Raw genomic sequence first — 27047 nt, 5'->3', positions numbered from 1 at the left:
TAAAATCAGCCATTGATTTGTGTGAACAGTCAGTGAGTGAAGAAAAAAAGATGACAACTCCTCACAGCTAACTGTTCTCTGACTCTTAGAAAAAGTTTTTATTGTATACTATAAAAGAGATGAGATATTAATTTAATTTCACAATTTTTTGTTGTTGTTATAACAATTTATTTCATTCATATTCTTTATAGATTTATATGTCATTATAAATATATATATATATTATATTTTTCTCAATTTTCTCGAAAAAAAGTTAAAAGAGATAAACAATAAAAAATAAGTTTTATTTTTACTGTAAAAAGATTTTTTCTCATTTATTTTATTTCCTGTTTTTCACTATATTATTATTATTACTATTATATATATTGTATTATAAGTTATAGCTTTATAAATTGTTTTAGACATTTCTGATGTAATTATTATTAATAATTGCTGTTATTATACATTATTATTATTTTATTGTTGTTTATGTTATAATAAATTTATATTAAAATTGATCATAAAGTGTATTAATTATTTAATTATTTAGTTTTTATTGTATATAAAGATTATTATTTTTAGTTTTATTTACATATAAGATATCTATTTATTATTTTAGTAGTTTTTTATCATTTTGAAAGCAATATTAATAAAATATAACTTAATATTAAATAATAATAGTCTTATATTACACAACAACGACAACTACTACTAAATATAAATAAAGATTTTTTAAAAACTTATTGAATATATCATTAGTTTGATATATACTGTATTTAATATGTTAAACAAACTTATTTCCCAAAATTCTTTCATTCATTTATAACACAAAGAAAAAATAATTTTTTTTAAAAAAGTCATATCAAAAGCATAAAGTCCTTAAATAATCCTTTAATAAATAGCACACAATTTTTCACTCATAAAATAGATATATATTAGAGAGTACTATAAGTGAGTTAATGCTATATTTCCTATTATATACATTTTATACAACAAAATACATGCAATTATTATTTTTTTTTAATTTTTGATTTTCTATAAAGTCATTGGTAATGAAGACATCTATCAAACAAAACAAATTCATTGATAACTTTTCATTTATTTCATTCAGATTTTCTATTAGATCAAAATCCCGGCTAATAATAAAAATAATAATAATAATCAAGACATTGAGTCCATAATTTTTTTTGTATGTGTGTGTGAAGGCATTATTGATTAGGAAAATGAAAAATACAGTATAATTTAGTTGTAAAGTTATATACAGTAAAGACTTTATATATGATTGTTAAGTATATATACTCTCTCTCTATATATATACAGTATTTTTAATGTCGAAATCAATTTTTTTCAGACGTTAACAATATTTTTTTCACATAAAATACTGACTGACTGTTCATTTATTTTTAGTAATAATAAATACAGTATAATATCTATAAAAACTGTTTCATATGTTGTTAGCGTTATATTGAGTGAACCTTAAAAAGTCAAACCAAGTGTGAAGCAAAAGAAGAGAAAAAAGAGAAAAAAGAGTGAATGAAAAAAATCAAAATCACAAAAAAAGTTAAAACAAATCTCTTTGGCTTTAATACTGAATTTTGAAAATAAAAGATTTTTTAATATATATTTTTTCTTATAAAGTATATGAAAAATATAATTTGTTTTGACTCTCTCTCTCTCTCTCTCTCTCTCTCTGTCTGTCTGTCTGTATGTCTGTCTGTCTTTCTTTCTCAACTAACAATAGTATATTATAATAATAAATATATTAAAAACAAGTTGAATTTGATATTGATTTTAATATCAATTCTAAACAATTTATTAGTAATACTGAATATACAGTATATTCTATTGAATATAAGCAAAATATATTAGCGCTTAAAAAGATAGTCTAAATACTATATAACGTATATATCTATTGAATAACTCATTTATTATAATGATATATACTATAGAAACAAACAATATTTTCTTATCTATTAATTTTATTTGACATAAATAAATATGATTTGTTGTTATTATTGTTATAATATATAGAATATATAGCTATATATAGATATTTATTATAATATATGTAAATAAAGTGTTTGCACTAATCTAAAAATTACAAAAAAGTTATACTGTATTTAAATAATATATCAATAAAAAAGATACTGTTATTAAATCTACTATTTAAAATAAATGGCAAATTTTTGATGTTTTATTGGTTTCGACATCGAAATAAACCACATTTATCAAATTATATCATTTTTACAAAAAAACATAGCCATAAAAGACATGTAATGCAATATATATACATAGAAAATACAGTATATCTATAAAAAAGTATTCTTGAAATATGACTAATAAATGCAATTCTTGAAAATAACAAAATATAATTAAATTATTATCAAAAATTTGATGTTTTTTTGGCAAATTAATACACACATAGAGTGCATATAAAATATTAAACTGAGTTCTAATCTAATGTTTAGGTTATGTCAGTGTTTATGACATAGATTTATGAATATTTCTTAGGACGTGATCATCAAAAAAATAATAATATGAGTGAAAGTATTGAAGAGGAAAGTTATCTAATAAAATATAGCACTGTTGAGACAATGACTGATAAGTCTATAGCATATTATGACATTAGACAGTCTAATCATTTGCATTTAGGACATCACGTTTGAACATTTTGTGCGTTTGATAACCAAAATGTCTTCAACGTTAAGTAATAATATATAATAAATATAAAAATACATACATTATTAATATATTGCTGACAATTGCTGAGTAAATGCAAATTAAAGAAATTTGGTTTAAAATGGAAATTTGCCGCAAGAGTTACATAATGTCTAAATAAAATATAATTAAATGTCTTATACTTTTCACTTATATATTATTATAATTATATAAATATATAACTTGAGTTCACTGAATATGATTTAAATGAATTATAAAAGATTAAATGACTTCCAAATGAATAATAATGATCTCAATAACAAATAATTTGAATATTTTGAAAATCCATATAATTTTCACTAAACAGTGCCTCTATTTAACCTCTCTCTCTCTCTCTCTCTCTCTCTCTCTCTCTCTCTCTCTCTCTCTCTCTCTCTCTCTCTCTCTCTCTCTCTCTCTCTCTCTCTCTCTCTCTCTCTCTCTCTCTCTCTCTCTCTCTCTCTCTCTCTCTCTCACTATATTGTACTATAAATCGTAACATTATTTAGTTTGAAATATAATTAGTAAAAATAATACAAAAATCATTAATAACAATTATTATTATTATATTTTTATTGTAATCCCATTTGAAACAAAATATCCCTAAATTTCTCTCTAATATAGATTCTGTATAAATATTCAAATGATTTCTGTTATAAAATTTTTGATATACTGTTATAATAATAACAAACATTAGTTTCACTAAAACTAATTAATATTTATTTTGCAACAATTTATAAGACTCTCATGTTTTCAAATGTTTTAATTTCTATATAGATTTGTTTATAATATAATGAATTTTTTTCCACAATATATTGTAATTATTTTATTGAATTAAATTTATTTGTTTGAAGTATTCGTTTGAAAAATACATTTAAAAATATTTGCGATTTGTTTACTTTGCAGATAAATATCACTATTTGAAAACAAACAATTCATTTATGCAAAATAGTTTCAATTAACAATAAAAATATATTATATTATTATAAAGTAATCAGAAATAATAAATTGTTTGTTGACTATAAAAACATAACAAAATTTGAAAACTAATATCAATTAAAATCAATAAATTTGTCATTTTTATTTAACACATGACAAAATAAATGAAAATTTAAATGCAATAATAAAATAAAAACTAATTAATCACATTTAAAACAATTAAAAAATAATATATAAAATAATTATTTATTCAAAATAGTTTATTATTTATTAAGAAATTGAAACCTAAAAAATAATTATTTTCTAATTAATCAATCATTAATTATATCGCAGTAAATATAAAATGAAATATTGTTTTCAAAAAACACAAAATTTTAAAGTCATTATTCATTTGCAGTTCAATTGGCAAACAATTTACAACAATATAATTATGTAATTAACACATAATTGTATATATATTTAAGTCTCAATTTAATATTAGTTTAATTAGAAAATTACTATTAAATCAATTGATAATTAATCGTAATATCATTTTCACGACATTGAAGTTGACTTTAATCATCAAAAAATAGTCAAATTTAAATAATAAAAACAAATCCAATAAAAATATACATTTTCTATAATATCCTAAATCAATATCAAACTATAATCAAGTGATTATTGAGCTTCTTCTCAAAAATGGTTGGTCTCGTCATTGCTATTATGACTCTCATTGCTGGTGGCGCTGGCATTGTCTCCGTTGCTGTCAATCATTTCCAATGAACTCAATTCAGTGCTCGCATTCATCGATTGGACGTCCTGTTCGGCCAATGGTTTGGTCTCCAGTTCCTCATCTTCGCTCCACTCAATATTGACGGGACCGACGTTATCGTTGTACTCTTTGTTATAAAACTTGTGCGCGCCGTCACATAAGGGAAAGGTTTCTGATCGCCAACACCGACACAGCGACAGCTTTTTGCCTAAAATCAAAACACAAATCATAATTAAAAACAATTCACACTTTTTTAATATTTACAAAATCAATTGAAAAACCCATAAAACAAATAATTAAATTAGAAAAACAACAGAAATAGAAATCAACAAAAAATGTAAAATAAAAAACTTATCGTTAGATTCAAATAAATTTGATTTTTAATTACCATTAAAATTATTTTAATTAATTCAATAGTTGTGTAAATGTATTAAAGATAATATTGAATGACTTTGAATCCAAACAAATGATATCAAAACATAAGTTATTTAAAAAACTTGAAAATCTACGGAAATATTTGTACTTAAATCGCAATATAAATAAAACCTAGACTTTAGAAGACTTTGAGTGATTCCAATCATTGCTATCGAAATCACGATCTGATCCGCAATTATTATTTTCACACTCATTGACAATGTCTTCGTCTTCATCTCTAATACTGGTATTAAAGCTTTGATTGAATGCTTTGGCGTCCAATTGGATCCGTTCGATGTATTGATTCTTGAACTCGGGTTCCGATTGATTCCAACGATTCAATAACTCAGACATTACTTCTTCTTCTTCATTACTATTGAGTAGACTTTTCTCTTTCAGAGCCGACAACTCTTCGTTGGCAAACATATCGAAAGCCATGTCTAAGAGCTTATCGTTGGAAAACACTTCGCAAACCATTTGAGAACAAATTCGTTTGGATTGTCTTGACTTTGATTTTGGCTTTTGTTTTCCGTATTTCTTGATTTCCGATTCGTACCGGAGTTTGTCTTCTTCGGACAATCGGTGATAATATTGTTTCTCTTCGTACGACAACTTCTTCCAATTTTTCGCACATTTTTTGGCAAATTCGGCAAAAACTAGACGATCTTCGGCCAAATGACACAAACGGTTGGTCTCGCGATCGGCGCAATCGGTGACAAAATAAGAGTACGCCGACCGGCGACCACGGGGTCGGTCTTCACTATCGCTGATATCATTGATTTTGTCGATTGTTTTAATAGAGGAAACACTGAGAAACTCTTGATTATCGTCTAATAATTTGCATTTGTTTAACAAAATATTTTAAAATAGTTTTATCGATAATATATTTAAAGTGAATCAAAAATAATTAAACAATTGTTCAAAAAATCATAATAAATATAACCAAAAAATCATTTAAAAAAATAAAAATAATTCAAATAAATATCAAAAAACAATTGAAAACACTTTAAAGGAAACTATTTATTAAGTCATGAATGCATTGAATACTAAACAAAAAAAATATATTATTTTCTTCTATAAAAACTACAATTAATTATAAAAATAAGGAAATTATAATTATTTGAAACAAAAAATATTTAGATATAAATAAATTAATATAAATCTTGATTTCTATCAAAACTTTGAAAAATAAAATACAAAAAAGTATATAAAAATTGTTTAAATTAGTCGAAAGTCTATTATTTTTTTATATACAGTATATATCTAATCAAATATAAATCAAATTATAAATAATTTAAGAAATTTATAAGTAGTAAAAAAGTGAAGTATTTATCATCCGATTAAGTAATGATTTTTTTAGTTTAAATTAAGCAAAAAATATAATAACTATTAATAGTAATCATTTGAAACACAATAACCCTTAAGTTATTTATCGCTAATTATAGGAGATTGACATCAATTTTATATAATATGTGACTAAAATCACGTCTAAATTTTAATTAACTTTTTATATATAATAAACTCCTATTTAATAATGAATACTTGGATATAAAGCATATGTAGTCTAAGATTATATATTAATGACATAAATATCATATAAATAAGGAAAATGACAACTTTTGCTGTATTTTTATATCGCATACAAAATAATAATAAAATTAAATTACAATTCATTTAATAATAATATGAATGAAAATACCAAATAATAAACTTTTTTAAAAAACAATATTAAAGTCAATGCAAACAAACAATTAATACAATCAATGAGTAATTAACTACCCGTGCATTGAGTGGACAGTTAGCAGTAGTAGTGGACAAACCTTTGTCGAGTTGGTGTCCTTTGTAGACGTGTTTGACTTTGTCTTTATGTTTATCAATGTTTGGATTAATCTTCGGCGACAAAGACTTATTGGACTGTTGTCTCAGTTGATAATGAATGTAAGCCACATAAGCCACGGACACTGACGTTATAATCCATGGCATCAGTGGCCGAATGTCTGACCACTGGACAGACATATTCATCGGATTGTTATTATTAATAATAACTGTCTATTAATCAGAGGATTCAATGACTGATTGATTGATTGATTCAAACGTTTGTTTTTCTCAATGTTTTCTCTAATATAAAGTGTTGTTTCAATGCATTGAAAAACAGTGCCAAAAGTCAATGTCAACTCACAGATGACGTCATTATATTTATTGCATTAATATTAATACAAACTCTGCTTTTTCTACACAAATAACGCTCAAAATTATTCATTTGTAAACAAATTTCAATACTTTTAATATTTACTAATAATATAATTAATTAGAAAAATAATTAGAAATATTTATTACACTTATGTTGTGTTTTATAATTATGTTTAATAAATAATTGTCTATTAATTACTGTCTTTTAATAATTTCAATCATAAATAGAGTATTTTTTGAAGTTTTATTTTTTAATTAAATATAGTTTTTTTGTTTTATATTTTAATCAATATTAATTATAAATTCAATTTAATTGATAACAGTTTTAATAATTTTTAATTACAAATAAAACATTAGTTAATACAACAAAAACAATGAGTTTTGAAAACTATGTAAAAGATATAAATAAATAAATATTTACAACATTGAAAAATGATATAACTATTTATTTATTTATTTAATTAATTAATTAATTGAATTAATTGAATACAGTTATACTGAATACATTTTGATAGATTGATTGCAAATATAAATTTTCATTTTATTATAATTAGATTTTATTTTATTAGAAACTAATATTTCTAAACAAATCTAATTTCAATTTTTAAATTCAATATTTAAGACAAGAATATATTCAATTATAGACTGTTTCTAATGTAATAAATACTGTATTTATGTAATACAATACATACCTTATATCAATATAATATACATGTCTTACATGTCATACATTTGACTAATAGATGTCATATAATATGTAATATTTTTTGCTAAACACTTAAGCAATTCGTTTGAAATAATACAGTGAAACACAATAATAATAATACTGTAGTTATGTTTTTTAGGTACACTTTTACCTTTAAGACAATGATTTGAATGAAGCTATTTTGGGAATATCTGTATTTAAATACCACTTAATATAATATAATGAAATGCCAACGGGTTTTATCACTTGAATATGTGTTTAATGATTAATCAAAGGGAGTGTTCAATAATTTTTGCTATTTTTTAATATCTAATGTTTTTTTATTCTATAAATTGCTAAAAATAGTAAATTTATGAAAACTATTTTAGAATTTATTGATATATATATTAATATTTCCAACATTTTCTACACTTTATATATACTGTTATTTTATTATTTTTTTTTAAATACAAGAATATATGTTTAATATTCTCAAAACTTAATATAATATAACAAAATATTTAAAGAATTCATTGAATTTCATGTTTAAATTGATATTAGATTTTTTGACTTTAGGGTTAATACCTTTTTTAGAAATGACACAAAAAATGTTTATAAATTTTTAATAATTTTGTTATCAAACTATGATATTATTATTATTATGTTGTCAAATGATAATAATAATTATAATTATTAGTGTCATCATTATTAATTACTTGAATCATTATAATCATAGTTTTGGCTTAAGTTTCAAGTATCAAATTGGGTTTTTTATTTGCTATTAAATTATTGATTTGAAACGTGTAAAGACATGCAAGTTATGTCAATAAAGTTAATATTGAAGGCATTGTCTTCAATATTTTGTTTAGACATTATATACAATATATTTTGTGTATTATATAATAATTTGATAAAATTATACATAAAGTTATAATGATTTTTAGATGTCTCTGATAAATGTCAATTTGTTGATTTTTATTTGCCTAAAATTCTTATGCAATGATATATTTATTTATTGAAGTTATTTAAGTAATAAAAATATCATTAATAAAATTGTTGACTAAATAATTATTATTACATAATCTAAAAACAAAATATTAATTTTCAAAATTGCTTTAAATTACAAAATATATTATTATTATTATTATTATGTAAACGATTTGGTTTTTAGAAAAAGCATCAAGTACAGCCATTATATGATTAAAAAAATATAATACTCGAGATAATAATATGTTTATAAATGTCATCTCAAATGATAAATTGCTTTATTATTATATAAATAAATAAAGAGTTATAAAAATATTGATAAATAATAAATTTATAAAAACATTATAAGTGTTATAAATAGATAATGAATTGAATTATCATTTATTACTAAATATGATAAATAAATAAACAGATTATATGAATTCAATTATTAAAATATAATTGAAATAAAATTGTTATTATTTGTGATGAAAAATGAAAAACAATAAGAATTTATTTATTAATACAATTAAATTCAATAAATTCTATTATAATATTTCATTCAAAACACGACATTTCAATGCAGTTATAAAAATACAATAATTATTATAAGTATTAATATTTATTATAAAAATATAATATAAAAGAAATATTCATTTATAATCCAATATAATAAGCAATGATTGCATTGAATATTCGAAAACAGCTATGAATTTGCTTTATTTTAAGTACAAATATAAAGACATAAAAAATGAAAATATATTAATAAATAAATGTTTTTATATAAGAAAAGCAGATAATGTATCCATTAGTGAAATGTTAGCAAACAAATTGACATTCAAGACAAGTGTAATGCTATTGAATATTACATAATATTATATAATATTATATAATTTGCAATAAGAATAATATACTGTTTTTGTGCAAAATATATGAATAAATGAAAAGAAATGTATAAACATTTGCATCAATTATACAGTATATGAAAGATATCTGAGTCACTGAGTGAGTGAGTGAGTGAGTGAGTGAGAGAGAGAGTGAGTGAGTGAGAGATATATTATATATATATTGTGTGTCTATTATATAATTAGTTTTCTTAATGCTTTCTTTTTTCATCTTCTTTTGGCACAAAGTTTTTGATGAAATTTGATAAAAGCCCAGCAATTGAATCCTCAGTAGTAGTTGTTGTTGTAGTACTACTACTACTAGTAGTAGTAGTGGTCTTATATGAGATAACTATCAGATATTTTCCAGTACTGTACGAATCAGTCCTCTCTCTCTCTCGTAATAATAATGCCATATATACTGAATATCCCATCTATTTATGGCATAAACCAATTTTTGACAATTATATTTATTGTACTTTATATACAACGATATTGACTGAAAAATTCATATTTTTGTAAGAAAAACAATACATTTATTATTTCTGTTATTATTTCTATTAATAGCATAACATAAATATATTTCCAGAGATAACTAATATTTTGTCATTTTCTAAAAGCAAACTAAAGTACTTTCAGTCAAAACATTAAATTCAAGTCAAAAATCGCTGCCAAATAGATAATACAGTAATAGACTAATGAATACAATTGACATCTCTTTTACAATCCAATTGTAATTACAATTATGTCATAAAAATTCTTTTGTTTTTTACAATTTATTGATATTTATTTCCAACAATTTCTAATACAAATAATAATCTATTCTTTTATTCATTTAATTGAAGGCATAGTTATGTCATAATAATAACATACCTTTCAATAATAACAATTTAATAATATTCTATGGGTTGTTGTTCAACAAAATGCAGTCTTAAATGTGTTTAACTTTAATTTTATTTTTTGTCAACTACTATGGGAACCGGTATGTCACGAGTGGATGTAGTGTCACAAGTGGTACAATCCATAAAACCAATATAATCGACAAAATAGTCAAAATAATGATGAAATTTAAACACCGTTTCATTCAATTGTAGTCAAACACCCTTTTTTCATCTAAAATCTGATTCATGAGATCATCATTTTAATATTAAACTAATTATACAAAAGTTATTAAAATTAATAATAAATTTTCAATAAAAATTTGCATTAATTTAATTAAAAATAAAAAAATACATAAATATTTAAATATTTAAATACAGAATAACTTAACTTAATTTCATAAATATATTGTCATTAAAATTCAGTAAAAATGTTTGTGAATTCAATGAATGCAAAAAATCATTATTTAACTAACATTTGACTACATTTGACTACATTACTAGCATAATAGCATAATTGCATACATGTGCCGTAGAATAATAATAACAGTAAATCTACTTTTATTTTTTAATAAATTTTTTCAACCAATTATTCAGATTTTTTTTCTGAACACACAATACATAAAAATGTAGTATTTTTGAAATTAAACAAATAACTAATGAATATTTCATGATTTTTTGAGTGAAAACATAATGTTTGTTCTGTAATATCGTTATTATTGAAGAGAATTTGATTGAATCCACAAAATTACTGTTACTGTAGAATACTTTGTATTCAATTGTACAAAAACGACAAATAATAATAGAGTAAAACCTTTTTGTGTACATTATATACACAAAAGTGATTCAATTAACTAATAAAAAGGTTTCTCTCGTTTTTATGATTATTTGTATGCAATTTTCACACAGACATACATAGAAACAGTGGTATCGGAAATAATTTACATAATAAGTGAAGAAAACTAAGAAATTTTGTTTTTCTTAAATTCTCATTAATTGTCAATCAGTTTAAGAGTTAAAACAGAGATTATAGTATTTATAAAAAACTACAGTCTTTAACAAACATATTATACGGGTTTTATTTTTTTTGCTATTAATACTGTATAATACAGTACTTTATATTATATTATATTATAGTTTATACAGTATTTGATAAACAAAAGGGATTTATTATAGAAAAAGCAATTAAAAAATAGTTATTTTTCACAATTAATAAGATTTAGACCTTATTTTAACCGACGATGAATGCAATATCTATTAGTATTGATGTCTAAATTGCAATTCTATTAATTAAATTCAAAATTTGTGTATAAAAACCGTAACAACAACTCAATTGCAAAATATTTTTTATTTCGATTAACTTTCGATAAAACACTTAATTGTTTTAATAAAAAATTCTTGATTTTTTCAAAAACAAAATGTTATTACAATTTACTGATAAACTTAAAACTACTATTATTTTTATAGAAAAAAACATCAATTTTAGTGCAATTTTGACATCAATTTAATGAATATCTGAGCGACTGTTTCCTGCATTAAATCTACTTTTAGATTAAAAAACGTGAAAATAATGTTTGATTTGAAAGGTTTTATCTTTAAATTATTATTTTTTTTATAGAGATTAAGTGAATGTCAAGATTACATTGATTTCTTGTAAAACAAATAGATTTTTTACATTGTTTTGCAGAATATGTTATTTTAATTTGAAAAATATTTCAGATATTTTAGTCGTTTTCAAGTTGTTTCAATAGTTGTATAAAAGTATGTAAATTTTTAATACCAGATTTAAATGTCATATATTTTGTATTTTTACAACAAAATGCAATTACACTCTAGTTATAAAACTGTTATAAAAGTTATTATAAATAATTAGTTTTTCGTGTAATAAATATCTTTTAATAGAAATAGTAATTAACTTGAAATTTTCAATATCTAATTAGAAATACTAATTAATTAACAAATATGTTATAATAATGTTAATATATTTTGCCAAAAACGCATTTTAAAAAAAATAAATACAAAGTAAAGCCAATAAATGATAAATTTTATAGTTATATTTTGCGACATTATGTGCCGTTGTATTTTTATTGCTGTATTTTTATTGATTATAAAAGCAAAATAACGAATATGTAATTAACTGTATTATTGATAAAGAGTAATGTTATGACAAAAATAAATAAATTTATTATATTAAGAGTCATTTGAGTATATATTTGGATAATATATAGTACTTTAGTATTCATATTCACTACGAATTTATTGTCATATTTTAATAATTAATTTTTTATGGATTTCACAATAATTTCAAATTAAATTAGTTTTTAGAAAGTTTTAATTAAATAAATAATTTCGACATAACTTGTAATGCATTCGACATTTGCTTCTAATTTAAATCATAACTATATTAATGAAAATGATTACTAATATTTTGAATTATTATTTATGTTATTAATAGCTTTGGGTATTAATGGCTGTCTTTATAGACTGTAATGCTATGCCTTTGTGTGCATTAAAACCAATTTAATCTAATGTAAAGTTAATTAATAAACACTAAGTTTTAATCAATTATTTTAAAATTCAAATCAAAGCCAATAATTTGAATGTCATAATTGTCTGCTTTTTGGATGAAATTTTCTAATATTAAAAACGATTTTTGTTGTAAACATTATTGAAATGAATATTATTATAAAATTTCAGTTAAAACAAGATTTTCTATATATTCATAGAGTTATTGAATATAAATATTTTAATAATGAAAATAATGGAAAAATATTATAATTACGTTATATTCAACAGAAAATGTGTGAATATTATTGAAATGTAGTTTGAAATCAAATAAAGTTGACAATAATTTTGGCAAAAATTAATTTACTTTATGTATAAAGTAATGCTTTAATAAAATATTTAAATAATAGTTTCTCTTAATTACAGGTATTATGTTTTAATTACAATTCAAATACTGAATAATAATTATTATTATAAATATGGTGTATATTATGTGAAATTAAAAGTTTTGCGAATAATTTTGTCGTTTGAAATGTTTTTGAAAACTTTTCTGTATTTAAATTAATTAAACGTTTCTAAAAATAATAAATATATTTTCAAATATAACAGAATTTTGAATTTTATTTGAATTTTATTTGAATTTTATTTGAATTTTATTTGATAGTCATTTGATAGTCATTTGATTAAAAAGATGGCATAATATCTGTTATTATATATATATATTGATCGCAAGCATAACAATGATGTGCTTTTGATGTGTTTTTTATATTTAAACCCAAATTCAAAAGAGATATCGCTTTAGCCTTTCATTCATTCATTCATATTATTATTATTATATCGTATATTCAGTTATATTCAGTTATATTCAGTATATTTACAGTATATATAACTGACTGCAAGCTTACCAACAATAAGATGCTGTGAAATGACTGGAAATACATCTGTTTGACTGACATTACCGTCCAGTTATTGTCTCAGCACTAAAACAACTAAAACTTTGAGATAATATACTTTGATTTAAGAGTATTACAAAGTAATGCAATTCAATAACGATTTATGCAAATCGTAGTACAGATAAAGTGCAGTAAAGTCTACAGTAGTTTATAAGTCATATTTTGTCATTGATTTTAATGTCTTTCAAACATTTTTGGTATTTTTAGTTAAATCCAAACGAGATTTTAATTAGTTTTTCATTCAGTATTTGAGATAAAAATTGTTTAAAAAATCTTTTATTGATTATAAAAAGATTTGTGAAAATTAACTGAAAAAACGCTTTTTGAAAATCACTGTATATTCAGAAGAGATTTACGAATATATTGACATTCAATAAGCAATTCAAACCATTGAATGCTTTTAGTCATTGATTTTGCACAAAATACTGCTTATGTTTAATATCTTTTTATAACTTTCAATAAGTTTAACCTTTTATTGTATTTATATTATAAAAGTTTTATAAAAAATAATTATTAAAAAATGATTTTCTTTTTGATATTTATTATTAGAATATTTTAGGAAAAAATGTTTTCTAAATTCAAACTTTTAGAGCAATTGTTTTAAATTATTATAAAATATAAGATATTTTGTGCAAAGATTTCGTAATATTTTAAAAAATCTCTTACTTTTCATGAAAAATAAAATTTAATTTGAATCCACAAAACATATCAAAACATATTACATGACATTGAGTTAGAAATATTGGAAGAGATTTAGAAATAATTATTTTGAAAAAACACACATTTTCTCAGAATATTCTCTTATATTTGAAATAATATAAAAAATATTGAACTCAACAGAAATTTCAGATAAATTTCATTGAAATGCAATGAATTTTGCCGCAAGTCTTATACAATTTGAATTACATTTTTAGTTGAATTATAATAATTTGCAAATAAATAAAATAACAAAAGAAATACTTTATATTATTCTTAATATAGTTTTTATTTATTTTTCCAAATTTTAATAAAATATTTTCAGAAAATAAATTGTTTTACGATTTTTGAAGAGAAAAATAAATAAAATTAATTTAAAAAGATTTACAAATATTTTCAATTATTATTATTATTATTAAATGTAAATTAATTTCTTATTAACAGAAATATTATAAATATTAGTAAATAATTAAATTGAATCTTAATTAAAGGATTGGTCAGCACTTGTAGCTCTTATTTATAAGTAATTAGTTTTTTTAATTATTTATTGTTTTTATTTGACAAATAGACAAAAAACTTGTAATTTTTTGGTATTTTATTTTTTAAAATATTTTAATTGATTTATTTTGTTTTTAAAAAATAAATCCTTAAGTTTTGCATTAAAAGCAAAAATCGGTTGATTTTATATTTTCAAAAGTCAACAAAAACAACAACAAAGTGAACAAAATATTAAAGTATACTTAAAGTATTAAAGTTTTTCAAAACTCTTGAATATTATAAATAAAATATAAATATATTTAATCAAGAAAATTGTTTATAAAATTTTAATTATAAACTGAAAACTGTTTAATAATTGAAACAAAAAAATATAACAAAAAGGACAACAATATTGAGTATTCATTGAGAAAATCAATCAATTTTTGACCCAAATTTTGTTGACTATCCATAAAAACATATTCTGTGTGTTTCTTCTACTATTTTTTCTACTATTAAAATCTTATTCATTCATCAATTTTCGGTTTTTTCTAATACAATAATAACTCCTATTTTAGGACACATATGACTCTGGGGAACTCCTATTTACTGCATATCGCCTACCATTCCCCTAGAGTTCATGTCCTAATATTTCACGCCTCTTAGGGCCCAATAGTAATGTAAACATTAATTTTGTTTGTCTCTAATTGATAGCATTTCAATGTATTTCTTAGACATTTGGGTTTTATTTATAATAAATGAAATAAATTTATAGCGAATTAGAAATAATTTTTGTAAACATTTTTAGCAGTTTTTAATTGAATGACAAAATCTTTTATATATTTTTGGAGTTAATTATATTCAGAGTTTATAACAAAATATAATGTTTTTGTTATTCAATAAAAGTATTGATTAATTAATTTTTCGTTTAATAATTGCCACAAAAATCATGTTTTATTTTATTAAAACTGATTTTCAATGTTATGATTGACTAATAATATATTTAATTGTGTTTTTAACAAAATTTATTGAATTTATTAGAAAAAACTTTAATAAATAATTGAAGAAATGTTTTATAAATTTTTGCAAATATTTATGTTTTGATAGCAATTATGACTTAAATATAACATTAAATGATAACTAATTTGTTATAAAGTATTGAATGTTTGGAAGAATAATAATAATTGTGATAATAATCCGAAATGTGAGCGCAAGAGCTGTACAGCAGATGAAAACAGCAGTCATTTGAGTGCATTTCAGTGGAGAAGGTTTTTGCCATCACTTCAGACAGTTATGTTAGTGTCGGTGCTCTCAACTCAACACAACTAAGCAAACCATGCATTTAGCGCAACAACACTTCACCAAATGATATCTTCATTCAGTTTTTTCATTCAATATCTTTAGATATCATTGTGTTTTCGCTTTTTTCCGATCATTAAATCGTTTTCTTAAAACTCGTTTTATTTTCTTATATTATGTTTCCTTGAATTTGAAAAATTAATGCAATTATCGTTTTATTATTATTATTATTGGATAAAAATTGATTAAAAAAAGGTAAGTTTAAGCAAATAAATCACATTTTTATCGAAAATATTTACATAGATTTACACAGAGTTTAAGTGCGCTTAAGCTTAAGGCAAATGATATTAATTTTTAAAGAATATTATTTATAAAAGTTATTAAACACAGAGTTCTGTAGAAAACAAATTCAATTATTATTTTATTTATTCACTTATTTTATATGAAATTTTCTTTTATTATCAATTATTTTAGACAACATTTTATTGATTATATTTCAGTATTTAAATTACAAATAAACCCATTAAACAAATAATTAATAATTCAATAGAAACTCAATTTTAATTATAATTTATGAAATGCTTTACAAAAACACTAATAATTAGTTTACTTTTAATATTGTTTTTAAAAAAGAAAATTTTATAATTTATTTAAATTATTATTAAATTTATAGTATTTTTAATGCAATAATAAATAGTTTAAAAATATAAACAAAATCTCTGAAAATAAATGCAATTTTAGATAATTATTATTACTTTTGAAATCCATTTCAACGAAAGTAATATTATTTAAAAATCTAGTAATAAATTGAATTCAAAAATATTATTAAATCTTATTATAAGTAATGAAAGGATTGTTTTTAATCAAAGTTTAATGAAAACAATGGAAGAAATAATTGAAAAGAAAAACGAAAAATAATGAGAAAAATCAGAGACAAAAGAAAAATCAGTTATAATTAGAGAAATAAAGATCTGATATAAAAGTCTTGGATTTATATCTCATTAATAGATGAATCACTTATCAGATCGACCGCGAAGTGAGTCGTATTTGAAGATAAAGAGGTTGTTTGTGTGGTGTTTGGTTGGGACGACTTTGTTGACGATTGTGGGTCTGTTTTGGGCGCTGAAGACGGGTCAGGAAGAGTTGGATTTGGCCAACAGTGCCGAAACCGATCGCGACGTCCGACACATGTATCAAACGATTCGTCCGTTTCTGTCGTCTTTGATCGTGTTTTTGGTGGTAATCGAGTGGTTGGTTCTGTTGATAGGATTCGTCGGTCTTTTCAAAGAACATTACGTTCTGAGTCTTGTCTTTCTTATCCTTCAATCCATTGGTTTGATTTGTTCGCTCTTCCAGATCGGACCCGTTCTTCTCCATCTCAAAATCGTTTGGATTCTCTTCGATCTCGTCATCACTTCTATGGCCGCAACGCATCTCTATTGTCTCAGAGCGGAACTCTTCAGACCAAGATTCAATCAACGATAAAAACAACCAAAAAATCGATAAAAAGATATAATATTTTATGAGATATTTATTATGTGTTTGTTTTCTGTCGACAAAAAACTTATGTAAATATCGAACCAAATGAACAAACAATTTGAAAGAAACAAAAAAATACTGTTTTTAACATTTGATACGAAAAACACAACAACTGTTGACCAAAAACTTTATTATTATTACTAAATATTTATGACATTTGTATGGCTTTTGTCTTTTGATGGAAAAAACGGTATTAAAAGTCGAGTTCTTTTGAAAAGAGAAACAAAATTATAATTTTTTAAAAATAATATATAATATGTCTTTAAAAATATTATTTGTTTTTTTTTGTGTAATTTTTAAATATTTATTTCTGTTTTGAAAATAAAATGTTTTATAATTTTTGTGAACTTTTCATAAATATTTTAATTAATTATTTGTAAAATCTGTTTAAATAATAAGATTATATAAAATTTTATTCAAAAACAAAATAAATTCAAAAAATAGATGTAAAATAATATTCATATAAATTAAAAAATAAAGAATTCTTAATATTTATTCAATTTTTCACAATTTATTAAAATAATTAAATAAAATGTATTATAGTTTAGAAGTTTATATAAAATATAAAAAATGTTTACAAACTGTTTGTAATCCTTAAGTCATGTAATGATTGGTCACTTTGTTGTCAATAAAAACAACATTTTTCTCGTTATAGAAAACATTTTTTTTGAACAAATAAATTATATAATTATTAAATTAAATTATATGTACTGTAGATATGTTTAGTCACAAGAGAATTGACTGAACACACAGTTAGAGAGAAAACACACGTTTAGTACAGAGTTTAGACGTTTTATATAAATATATATTAAATAAAACTGCAAAAAATGGTCGAAAGTTTGGATTCATATTCAGAATAAACACAAAAAATAACATTTATTTAACAGAAAATTCAATGAATATATATTAATATTAATATTAGAAAAACAACAATAAATTATAATTGAAATTATGAAATGGTTTTTATCGTTAATATTGTTTCGCGTTTTTTAGATTTATTGCCATTTTGTGTAACATTTTTATTGCTATTATAAAATTTATTATAGGATTTAATGCCTAAAAACAAGACTATAATTACCTTTCGTTTTATTGAAAATAATTATATTTACTATAAATTATTGTATTTTTAATTTATTTCATATTTTATTATTCAAAGCAAATAATTAGAGTTTTGTTTTATATATTTATTAAAATAGAAATCAAACAGAATTTTAAATGCATTTCTAAGTCTTATTAATGTTTATTAAAAGCATTAAAAGTTATTTTTCACTAAAAATGAATTTTAATGATTTGAAAACAATATTTTGGAAATAAAATTGTTATTATTTTTCTTCGTTTTGAAGACATTTCTATTTATTATTTTTGTTACGAATAAAGAGTTTTTGATAAATAAATTTTATTTTTCATAAAATATAAATGTTTTGTAATTTTATTTACATATATATAGAATAATATTTATTAAAATTGCAATTTATTTTATAACAGTTTATTTTGCTCTAAAAGACAACACATTTAGAAGATTTTTATTGCATTTGATGTCCTTTTTATTGAAATCACAAAAGAGTCTAAACATATAATGCTTTTATTATTATTTAAATTATAATACAATTCAAGTTTATTATAATTATATTTGAATTCTAATGAATGAAAATTATTTATGTTTTCTTTTAAATCTTTTATATTTTCGACAATTTTCTGTTGAAATCGATTTCTATTTAACAAAAATACTATAATTATATACAAAATATTGCAAAACAAACATATTATACGAATGTTTAGTCAAATGTGTGTTTGTTTTCAAAAATATGTCTTATTTTCTAAATATTTTGAAACTAAAGTAATGTTTAAAATATTTTATTAATCAAACGAAATCTCAAATAAAACACATCTTTTTAAACATTTTTATTTCATATTTCCGTAAAAAATGTTTTAAATAGTCTTCAAAATCAGGTATTTTTAAGAAATTATTTAATGATTTTTTAAAACAGAATATTATTTGAATAAATGTTTTAATTATTTCTATAATTTTATTTTAAACTGTTTTCAAAATAACACGAAATAATGTTTAAGTGTTTTAAAGGTTTTTATTAAACATCTTTTTAGTAATACTTTTTAGTATTTAAGGATTTAATCAATTTTCATTTGTTTTTTAATTTTTAAAGCTTTGATTAATTTTATTATTTGATTAAAAAGATATTTAAATTTTATTCAAAAGATTTGGAATAATTGTAAAAATAGTTTTTAATTTTTGGCAATTTTTACAATTAATTAAGTCTTGTATTAAATATGAATAAATTGTTTAATAAAACAAAACTAAATATCAATAAAATATAATTTTCTTATACTCTCTCAGAATATAATAGTTTTTATCAATTTATAAAATGAAAACTTTTGCTTTCATTTTAGACATAAATGTATTTTTTATATACTTTTTCAATGAATAAAAATTGATTTTTAAATTTATTAACAAAATTGGAAAATTTTAAAGTCTTATAAAACCATTTAAAGTAAAGATATTTAATGTTTGTTAATATAAATAAATTATTGTTTAATTTGTTTTTTATTTTGAAATAATAAGTCGTTATAAAAGAAACAGTTTTTATAAATATTATTTGTTGTAAAAAATCAATTATTATTTAAGTTTTTAAAAGCATTTTTTATAATATATTTTTGTACTTAAATATAAATTCTAATAATAATTATCACTAAAAATGGATTTTTGTTTATTTATAAGATTTTTTGCAATTAATTTGTTTTATAAAACATATAATTTCGTCGACATTTCAATTGAGAAATACTTATAAATAGTTTTAGTGATAGAAAGGGATAAAAATTAATGACAGAATTGGTTGACATTTGTTTCGTTTCATTTATTTCACTAAAAGTAACCAAAAGTTGTTTATATATTAGAAATGATTTTCATTTTTCCACTGATTTGTCATATATTTTAATAAAATTTTCTCTTTTATTCACAAATAATATTTAATTTTTTCAATATTTTTATTGAATTTATTACAAATTTATTTAATTAATTATTTTTGATTGAATCTTGGTCTGAAGAGTTCCGCTCTGAGACAATAGAGATGCGTTGCGGCCATAGAAGTGATGACGAGATCGAAGAGAATCCAAACGATTTTGAGATGGAGAAGAACGGGTCCGATCTGGAAGAGCGAACAAATCAAACCAATGGATTGAAGGATAAGAAAGACAAGACTCAGAACGTAATGTTCTTTGAAAAGACCGACGAATCCTATCAACAGAACCAACCACTCGATTACCACCAAAAACACGATCAAAGACGACAGAAACGGACGAATCGTTTGATACATGTGTCGGACGTCGCGATCGGTTTCGGCACTGTTGGCCAAATCCAACTCTTCCTGACCCGTCTTCAGCGCCCAAAACAGACCCACAATCGTCAACAAAGTCGTCCCAACCAAACACCACACAAACAACCTCTTTATCTTCAAATACGACTCACTTCGCCGCGGATTCGATGTTTCGGTCAATATTTCCGACATTTCTCTGATTTTTAGTCACATTTATCACTGATTTATAAGAAATTGTTTTTTTTAGAAATTAGTAATAATTTGGAAAAACTTTAAAAAATTGATTTCAAGTTTTGTGAATCTCTTTCTCAACACTTCTGACACTCTTTTCAATCAATCACTGAATGAGAGAACTGTTGTCTCTCTCTCTCTGAATGTGTTTTCAAGTGATGGCAAACCTATCCTCTTGAGAGCACTCAATGACTGTTTGTTTGTTTTCAGACGACTCTTGCGCTTCATTTTCAGTCTTTCTTTTGAATTCATTTAAAAACATATTTTCTGTTTATTTTTTTCATGAATATTAAGTGTTTTCTAATTTAGTTATAATTAACTCTTTTCTCGACTTTTAATCCAATTTTTCTATAAAATTATTTATTTATAAAAATATTTAGAAAAACATTATATTTTTAAAGTAATATTGAATTGATTTTTATGACTGAAATTCAAAAATTATATCAAAAATAACAGTATTTTTGTGGAAAAAATTTCTGATTGTTTTAAAATTGTATGAAATTATAAAAATCGCAAAAAATATTCTCAAAAACTGAAATAAAATATAATTTAAATCTAAGACAAAATTATTATTAAATATTTTATTTCAATCTTTTCTAATACTATTGAATGTCATTATTATTATCCAAAACTCGTCTTATATTTCACTAATATTTGTGTTTCTGATAAACAAAAAATCGTTTTTTATAACAAATTGAATGAAAAGTAATCTAAAAAGAGATCAAAATTTAATTTACTATTTCTGGGATTTTGTTTTATTATTAAAAACTTATTCAAATCTTTTACTATTTTTACAAATATTTATTAATAAAATAAATTAATTAATGAAATAAAAAGATGTTTCGCTAATAATATAAGGATTTAATAGGAAAATGAATTATTTCGACGATTGTATTGATTATAACGTATTGTTTGTCATATATTTGTTGTGTTTTCCAAACAATGTTAAAACTGTTATCTATTTATACATTCATTTGATGTCAAATCTCAGTCTCTTTTCCAACAAATAGTCATTTAATTAAAAAACAAAAGCGTTATTACAATAGATTTGACATTAATTAAAAATTTTGTGTTTAATAGTGTTGTTTCTGTTGTTTCTGTGGATTATGTGTTTATGTGTTAAATATTGTGTGAAATTAATTGAAAAACAACTCTTTTATCGATTTATTTTCAAATAATAATATTCTGACCAATAATTTCCTATTTATTTAATAAATATTCTTAATTTGAAGCGAATTTTGTTTTATTAAAAATGTTATAAAAAACAATAAATTAGTTTAAAATTTTTAATATTAAAGAATTCAAACTTTGTTTAAATAAATGCAATTAAAAATGCAAATATTTTTGTTTAAATATTATTTTATAACAAAGTTTATGTATTTTTTGATGAAATATTCAATGAATTCATTAATAATAATAACATTTCATCTCTTATTATAAAAAACTAATGAAAAACATATATTCTTTAGAATTAAATTATAAATAAAAAGCAAATGTTTTGTTTCGGATAAATGTTGATAAATATAATGTCGTTTTCCTTCAAATTCATTGACATTTTTCATATACAGATTGACTGCCCACACATTCACACAGTTTTCGCTTTCAATTATTATAATACAAGACTTTAAAGCCCGTAATTACGGCCCGTTTTAATTAAATTAAATCAAAATTTTTATTATAAATATATTTTAATTCAAGGATAGTATTTATTGAGACAATAGCGACAAATAATTTGAAATATTAGTTTTGAAATGTTATGAAAACTTTGTGAAAGTGTCACATAATCTTAAACAGCGTCGGCGGCGATGCTATTAATTACAATTATCTGGTGAACAATACGTTGAATTAATAAGTGACCAAGAGCAATGTTGTGGATAAATTTAAAATAAATAAAATTGTAATTGGTCATTTTTTAATTAATTGTATTATATGCTAAATAATTTACAGTCGACTGTTTAAAAAATTTATAAATGATAGTCGACTGCATTTATCTGGCAAATCATACAATTAATTTAAAAATGACCAATTACAATTTTATTTAGTTTAAAATCATCTACAACATTGCCCTTGGTCACTTTTTAATTAAATGTGTTGATGACCATATAATTGTAATTAATATCATCTCCGCCGCCACTATTTAAGACTCTCTGTAAAAGTGTTGCCTATGTCTCACATATGATATCAATGCTTATAATGTGTTTAAGTGTGTTATGTTAATACATGTACTGTAGATGTATTGTATAGCTTACTGTAGTTCACAGTCACACACACAGTGCTAGTGCTATACACACAAAACTACTCCTATGTGGGTGTCGTTAATGAGTGTCGTATACTGTCTTTTATATATATTAATACACACTTAAAGCCACTCCTATGCGGGGGTCGGTAATGGGGGTCGCTTACTGTCCTTTATATATATTAATAATAAATATATTCACGAAAAGACATTAAACACGACATAAAAACTAGAATTTCTGACATTTTTTTAATAAAATTATTTAAAAAATGATAGAATTATTAATAGTTTTTTACTAAATATTAAATTAAAATATCATTTTTTAAATATTTCAGAAATGCTTTTTAAACGTAAATTTTGATCGAAATTTAATTATTATTTTATAATTTATATTAAATTTTATTACTATTTATTTGATTTATTAATCGATTATTTAAATACTTTTCTGAACTTTATATTAAAATTTCAGACATTTTTTTATCAAATATTCAGTAAATAAACAGTAAGTGAAATGACCGCTAAATTATGTCAAAGAATATTACATTTTTTTGGATAAAACTGTCTCTCATTTGACAAATAATTTTCTCAAAAAATTCCTTAAATTTTATACAAATATTACTCAAAAAGCGTTTTATCAGAAATTTTCTCTCAAAAAATCCAAATTTTAATTATTATTAATAGATATTTAAATATCTGATAAAAAAAGTTTATTTAATATACTTTTATATCATTTTATGTTTAATTTTGACAAAAATTTTGTGAATTTAATGAATAATTCGAAAAATGAATCGAAAAATGCTTTTAAAAAATGCATAAAATTTCCAAAATTTAATTAATGGTTAATAACATTGACTTTTAATTAAGAAATAATTGAATATTTTAGCATAAAATTGGTTCAGAATTGGCGTAAAAAACCATTGAATTGAAGCGAAAAAAAGTCTTTTTTCTGATTTTTGAAATCAAATAACAAAATCCGATTCAAAGTCTCTCTAATTGTGTAAATAAAAGATTAGTTTTCAGTGTTTTGTGTATTGTTTTCGTTTTGTTATTACATTTGTCGACAATATATTGTATAAAAAGCAATAAAAATAATATTTTTTTCATGAATTGCTTTCAAAATTGGAAAACAAGTAGTTTTTCGCCATTTTTTCGGATTATTTTAATCAATGACTCCCTGAAGGGTAAAATCGACACAATTTTTATGTTAATATTATTACAAATCAATCGAAAATTTATTACATTTTGTGATAAAATTCTTGTTTTTATTGCTTTTAATTGAATAAAGATTTTTAGATATGAAATAAAATGCATTAAAATTGTTACAAATTTTCTGCAAATATTGTAATAAATGTTAAATAGATTTGGATTTTAAACTCAAACTTTTTTCAATAATTTCTGCGATTTTTCTATCATTTAATAAAAGTTTTGTTGAAAAATGTGTTTATTTTTCTGTAAATTAAAGATTAGTTAAAAATGTCATAATTTTTGCGTTTATTTGTATTGAATGTTGACTTCGAGTTCAGATAACTGTCTGATAATTGATTAAAACCCGTGAATGCGGACCTCGTTTGTGGAAACGCTTGAATGACGGATCTCTTGAGATGACTTCACGGACTTCTTGGACAATGGTTTTTGTCATTCACCAGACTTTTCAATCTTTGAGAGTCTTTGAATGGTTTTTCTGTTTATTTCTTGTTTTGTTTTGGATTTGATTTATAAGAAAAAGATTTGAAATTTTGTAATAATTTGTTAATTAATTGATTAATAATTGATTAAAAAATTAGGTTTTTATGAAGTCTTTGTTTAAAAACTCTTTTTTAATTAGAAATAGATTTTTAACATTGATTTTGAAAAAGATTTGTATAATTAATGATAAAAAATAGAAGAATTGCTCCAAAAAAAGCTCCGAATTGTGTCTGAAATCCGACCCAAAAAAGACCTTTTTCTCCCAAATTATCGCCGATTCTTAGAGTTACGACTGTTTTGACGTAAGAAAGCGTTAAAAAGCAAATAATCCACAAAATCGTGATTAAAGTCGAGCCCAGAGTCGGATTACTTGCGCTGAAGAACGGATTTGGACTCAAAAGAGCCGAAAATAAGATATAAATGGCGATCACGTGACCGAAAAGTGTCAACAAATTTATGACGAAATCCTTTGGTTTGAAAAACATTGCAAAAAAAGATCCGAAAGGAGAAGAAAGTCCGCCGAAAATGACTGTTCGGTGAAGAGTTGCCGATCCGTACGGAAGAGTCGCGAACGGCTTAAAGAAAATTTGGTTTTAATTAATTAATTGATTAATAAATTGATTGAAAATTACTTGAATTGAAGGCAAAACTCCAAAAGTGGAAAAACAACTCAAAAATATTACGAAAAACAGACATTTTTTCGACTCTAAGGACTGAAAACATTATTTGTATTGAAATTCTATATAAAAATGTTTACTTTTTTTGTTGAAAATTGAATGTCTTTTTCAGGGATTTCTCGAAGTTTTGACTGTTTTTTAGAGAGAATTTGTAGTAAAATAAAAGACAAATAACTTATGAATAAAGTTATTAAAAGCGAAGAAAAAAAGATTTCCGACGAAAACTTCAATTCAGACGAACTCTGCGTTTGAGTCGAGTTTTGGTCACAGTTTTCGTCCGTTTCTTGAATGCCTTGAATTGAGGCGAAAATTGTTGGAATAAAACCACTCAAACCTGCGATTAATTCACGGATTAATTCACGGATTAATTGATTGAATGATTGAATACCTTCTCCTATGAGATAAAAAGTCAAATATTTTCGATCAAAACGAGACATAAATGGAAGAAAAGTGACGGAAGAAGTCGTGTCTAATAATGATAATCCAAATGTCGACACAAACAAAGGCACCGAACGTTCCCTTGAAAAGAGTCGGAAGGTTCGCTTCCAACTGGTCATCAATAGAAGACAAGAAAGCGTTCCGACGGCTAGTAATCCATGAGAAGCTTTCGTTTCATTCAAAAATCCGTATTTTCGCAGAAAATAGTAGAAAACGGGTCCAATATTTGCCAATTGAATCACGAAATTCAGATCCGAAGCCAAAGACCAACCTTCCGGCAAATGTTGGATCAAAACCGGGATTTCGAGCCAAAGACCGGTGACGGCGACCCACGAACCCAAACCAAACAACAGACTCAACAGTTTCACCGAAAGTCCACTCATTTCTCATCAAATATTCAATCAAAACAATATGAAAAACAATTTATTTCGAGTTTTATATAGAAATCGGTTATAAATAAAACAAATTTCGTAATAAATACTGAATTTTTATCGCCTTTTCGTTAATCATGTGTTTATTTTTGTTTATTTCTCGGATTTTTATCTCTAAAATACATTTTTTTCTTTTGAATTTTGAGAAAAGAAATGAATTTTTTTTGACA

At 22.5% G+C, this 27047-nt stretch overlaps 2 protein-coding genes across 2 annotated transcripts; both read right to left on the bottom strand.

Moving 5' to 3' along the window:
- Positions 1 to 4853: 4853 nt before the first annotated feature.
- LOC128964324 (high mobility group protein 1 homolog) lies at positions 4854 to 6802 on the bottom strand. Its single transcript, XM_054310909.1, has 2 exons — positions 6601 to 6802; positions 4854 to 5610 (listed from the first exon to the last, which is right to left on the bottom strand). The coding sequence occupies exons 1-2, from the start codon at positions 6800 to 6802 to the stop codon at positions 4913 to 4915; spliced, it is 900 nt and encodes a 299-aa protein (XP_054166884.1). The 3' UTR covers positions 4854 to 4912.
- A 19314-nt stretch (positions 6803 to 26116) lies between these two features.
- Positions 26117 to 26829, bottom strand: LOC128964323 (solute carrier family 52, riboflavin transporter, member 3-A-like). The gene is made up of 3 exons (XM_054310908.1): positions 26397 to 26829; positions 26250 to 26342; positions 26117 to 26139 (listed from the first exon to the last, which is right to left on the bottom strand). The coding sequence occupies exons 1-3, from the start codon at positions 26827 to 26829 to the stop codon at positions 26117 to 26119; spliced, it is 549 nt and encodes a 182-aa protein (XP_054166883.1).
- Positions 26830 to 27047: the final 218 nt, after the last annotated feature.

The sequence above is a fragment of the Oppia nitens genome, unplaced genomic scaffold (assembly GCF_028296485.1).
Source record: "Oppia nitens isolate AA-2021 unplaced genomic scaffold, nextdenovo-longstitch-racon4-pilon3 scaffold8_pilon_pilon_pilon, whole genome shotgun sequence".
Taxonomy (NCBI): Eukaryota; Metazoa; Arthropoda; class Arachnida; order Sarcoptiformes; family Oppiidae; genus Oppia; species Oppia nitens.
The sequence above is the reverse complement of the archived record's forward strand: the minus strand, read 5'-3'. Positions and strand labels throughout refer to the sequence as shown.

Bases quoted from the DNA above. Each gene is read 5' to 3' on its own strand.
- LOC128964324 (XM_054310909.1), bottom strand. From the start codon at position 6,802: ATGAATATGTCTGTCCAGTGGTCAGACATTCGGCCACTGATGCCATGG. The intron at 5,611-6,600 runs GTTTGTCCACTA...GCAAATTATTAG, and splicing joins AGGACACCAACTCGACAAAG to ACGATAATCAAGAGTTTCTC.
- LOC128964323 (XM_054310908.1), bottom strand. From the start codon at position 26,829: ATGAGTGGACTTTCGGTGAAACTGTTGAGTCTGTTGTTTGGTTTGGGT. The intron at 26,343-26,396 runs GTATTCAATCAT...AATTAATCGCAG, and splicing joins TTTTTATCTCATAGGAGAAG to GTTTGAGTGGTTTTATTCCA. The intron at 26,140-26,249 runs GTTCGTCTGAAT...TCTAAAAAACAG, and splicing joins AAACTCGACTCAAACGCAGA to TCAAAACTTCGAGAAATCCC.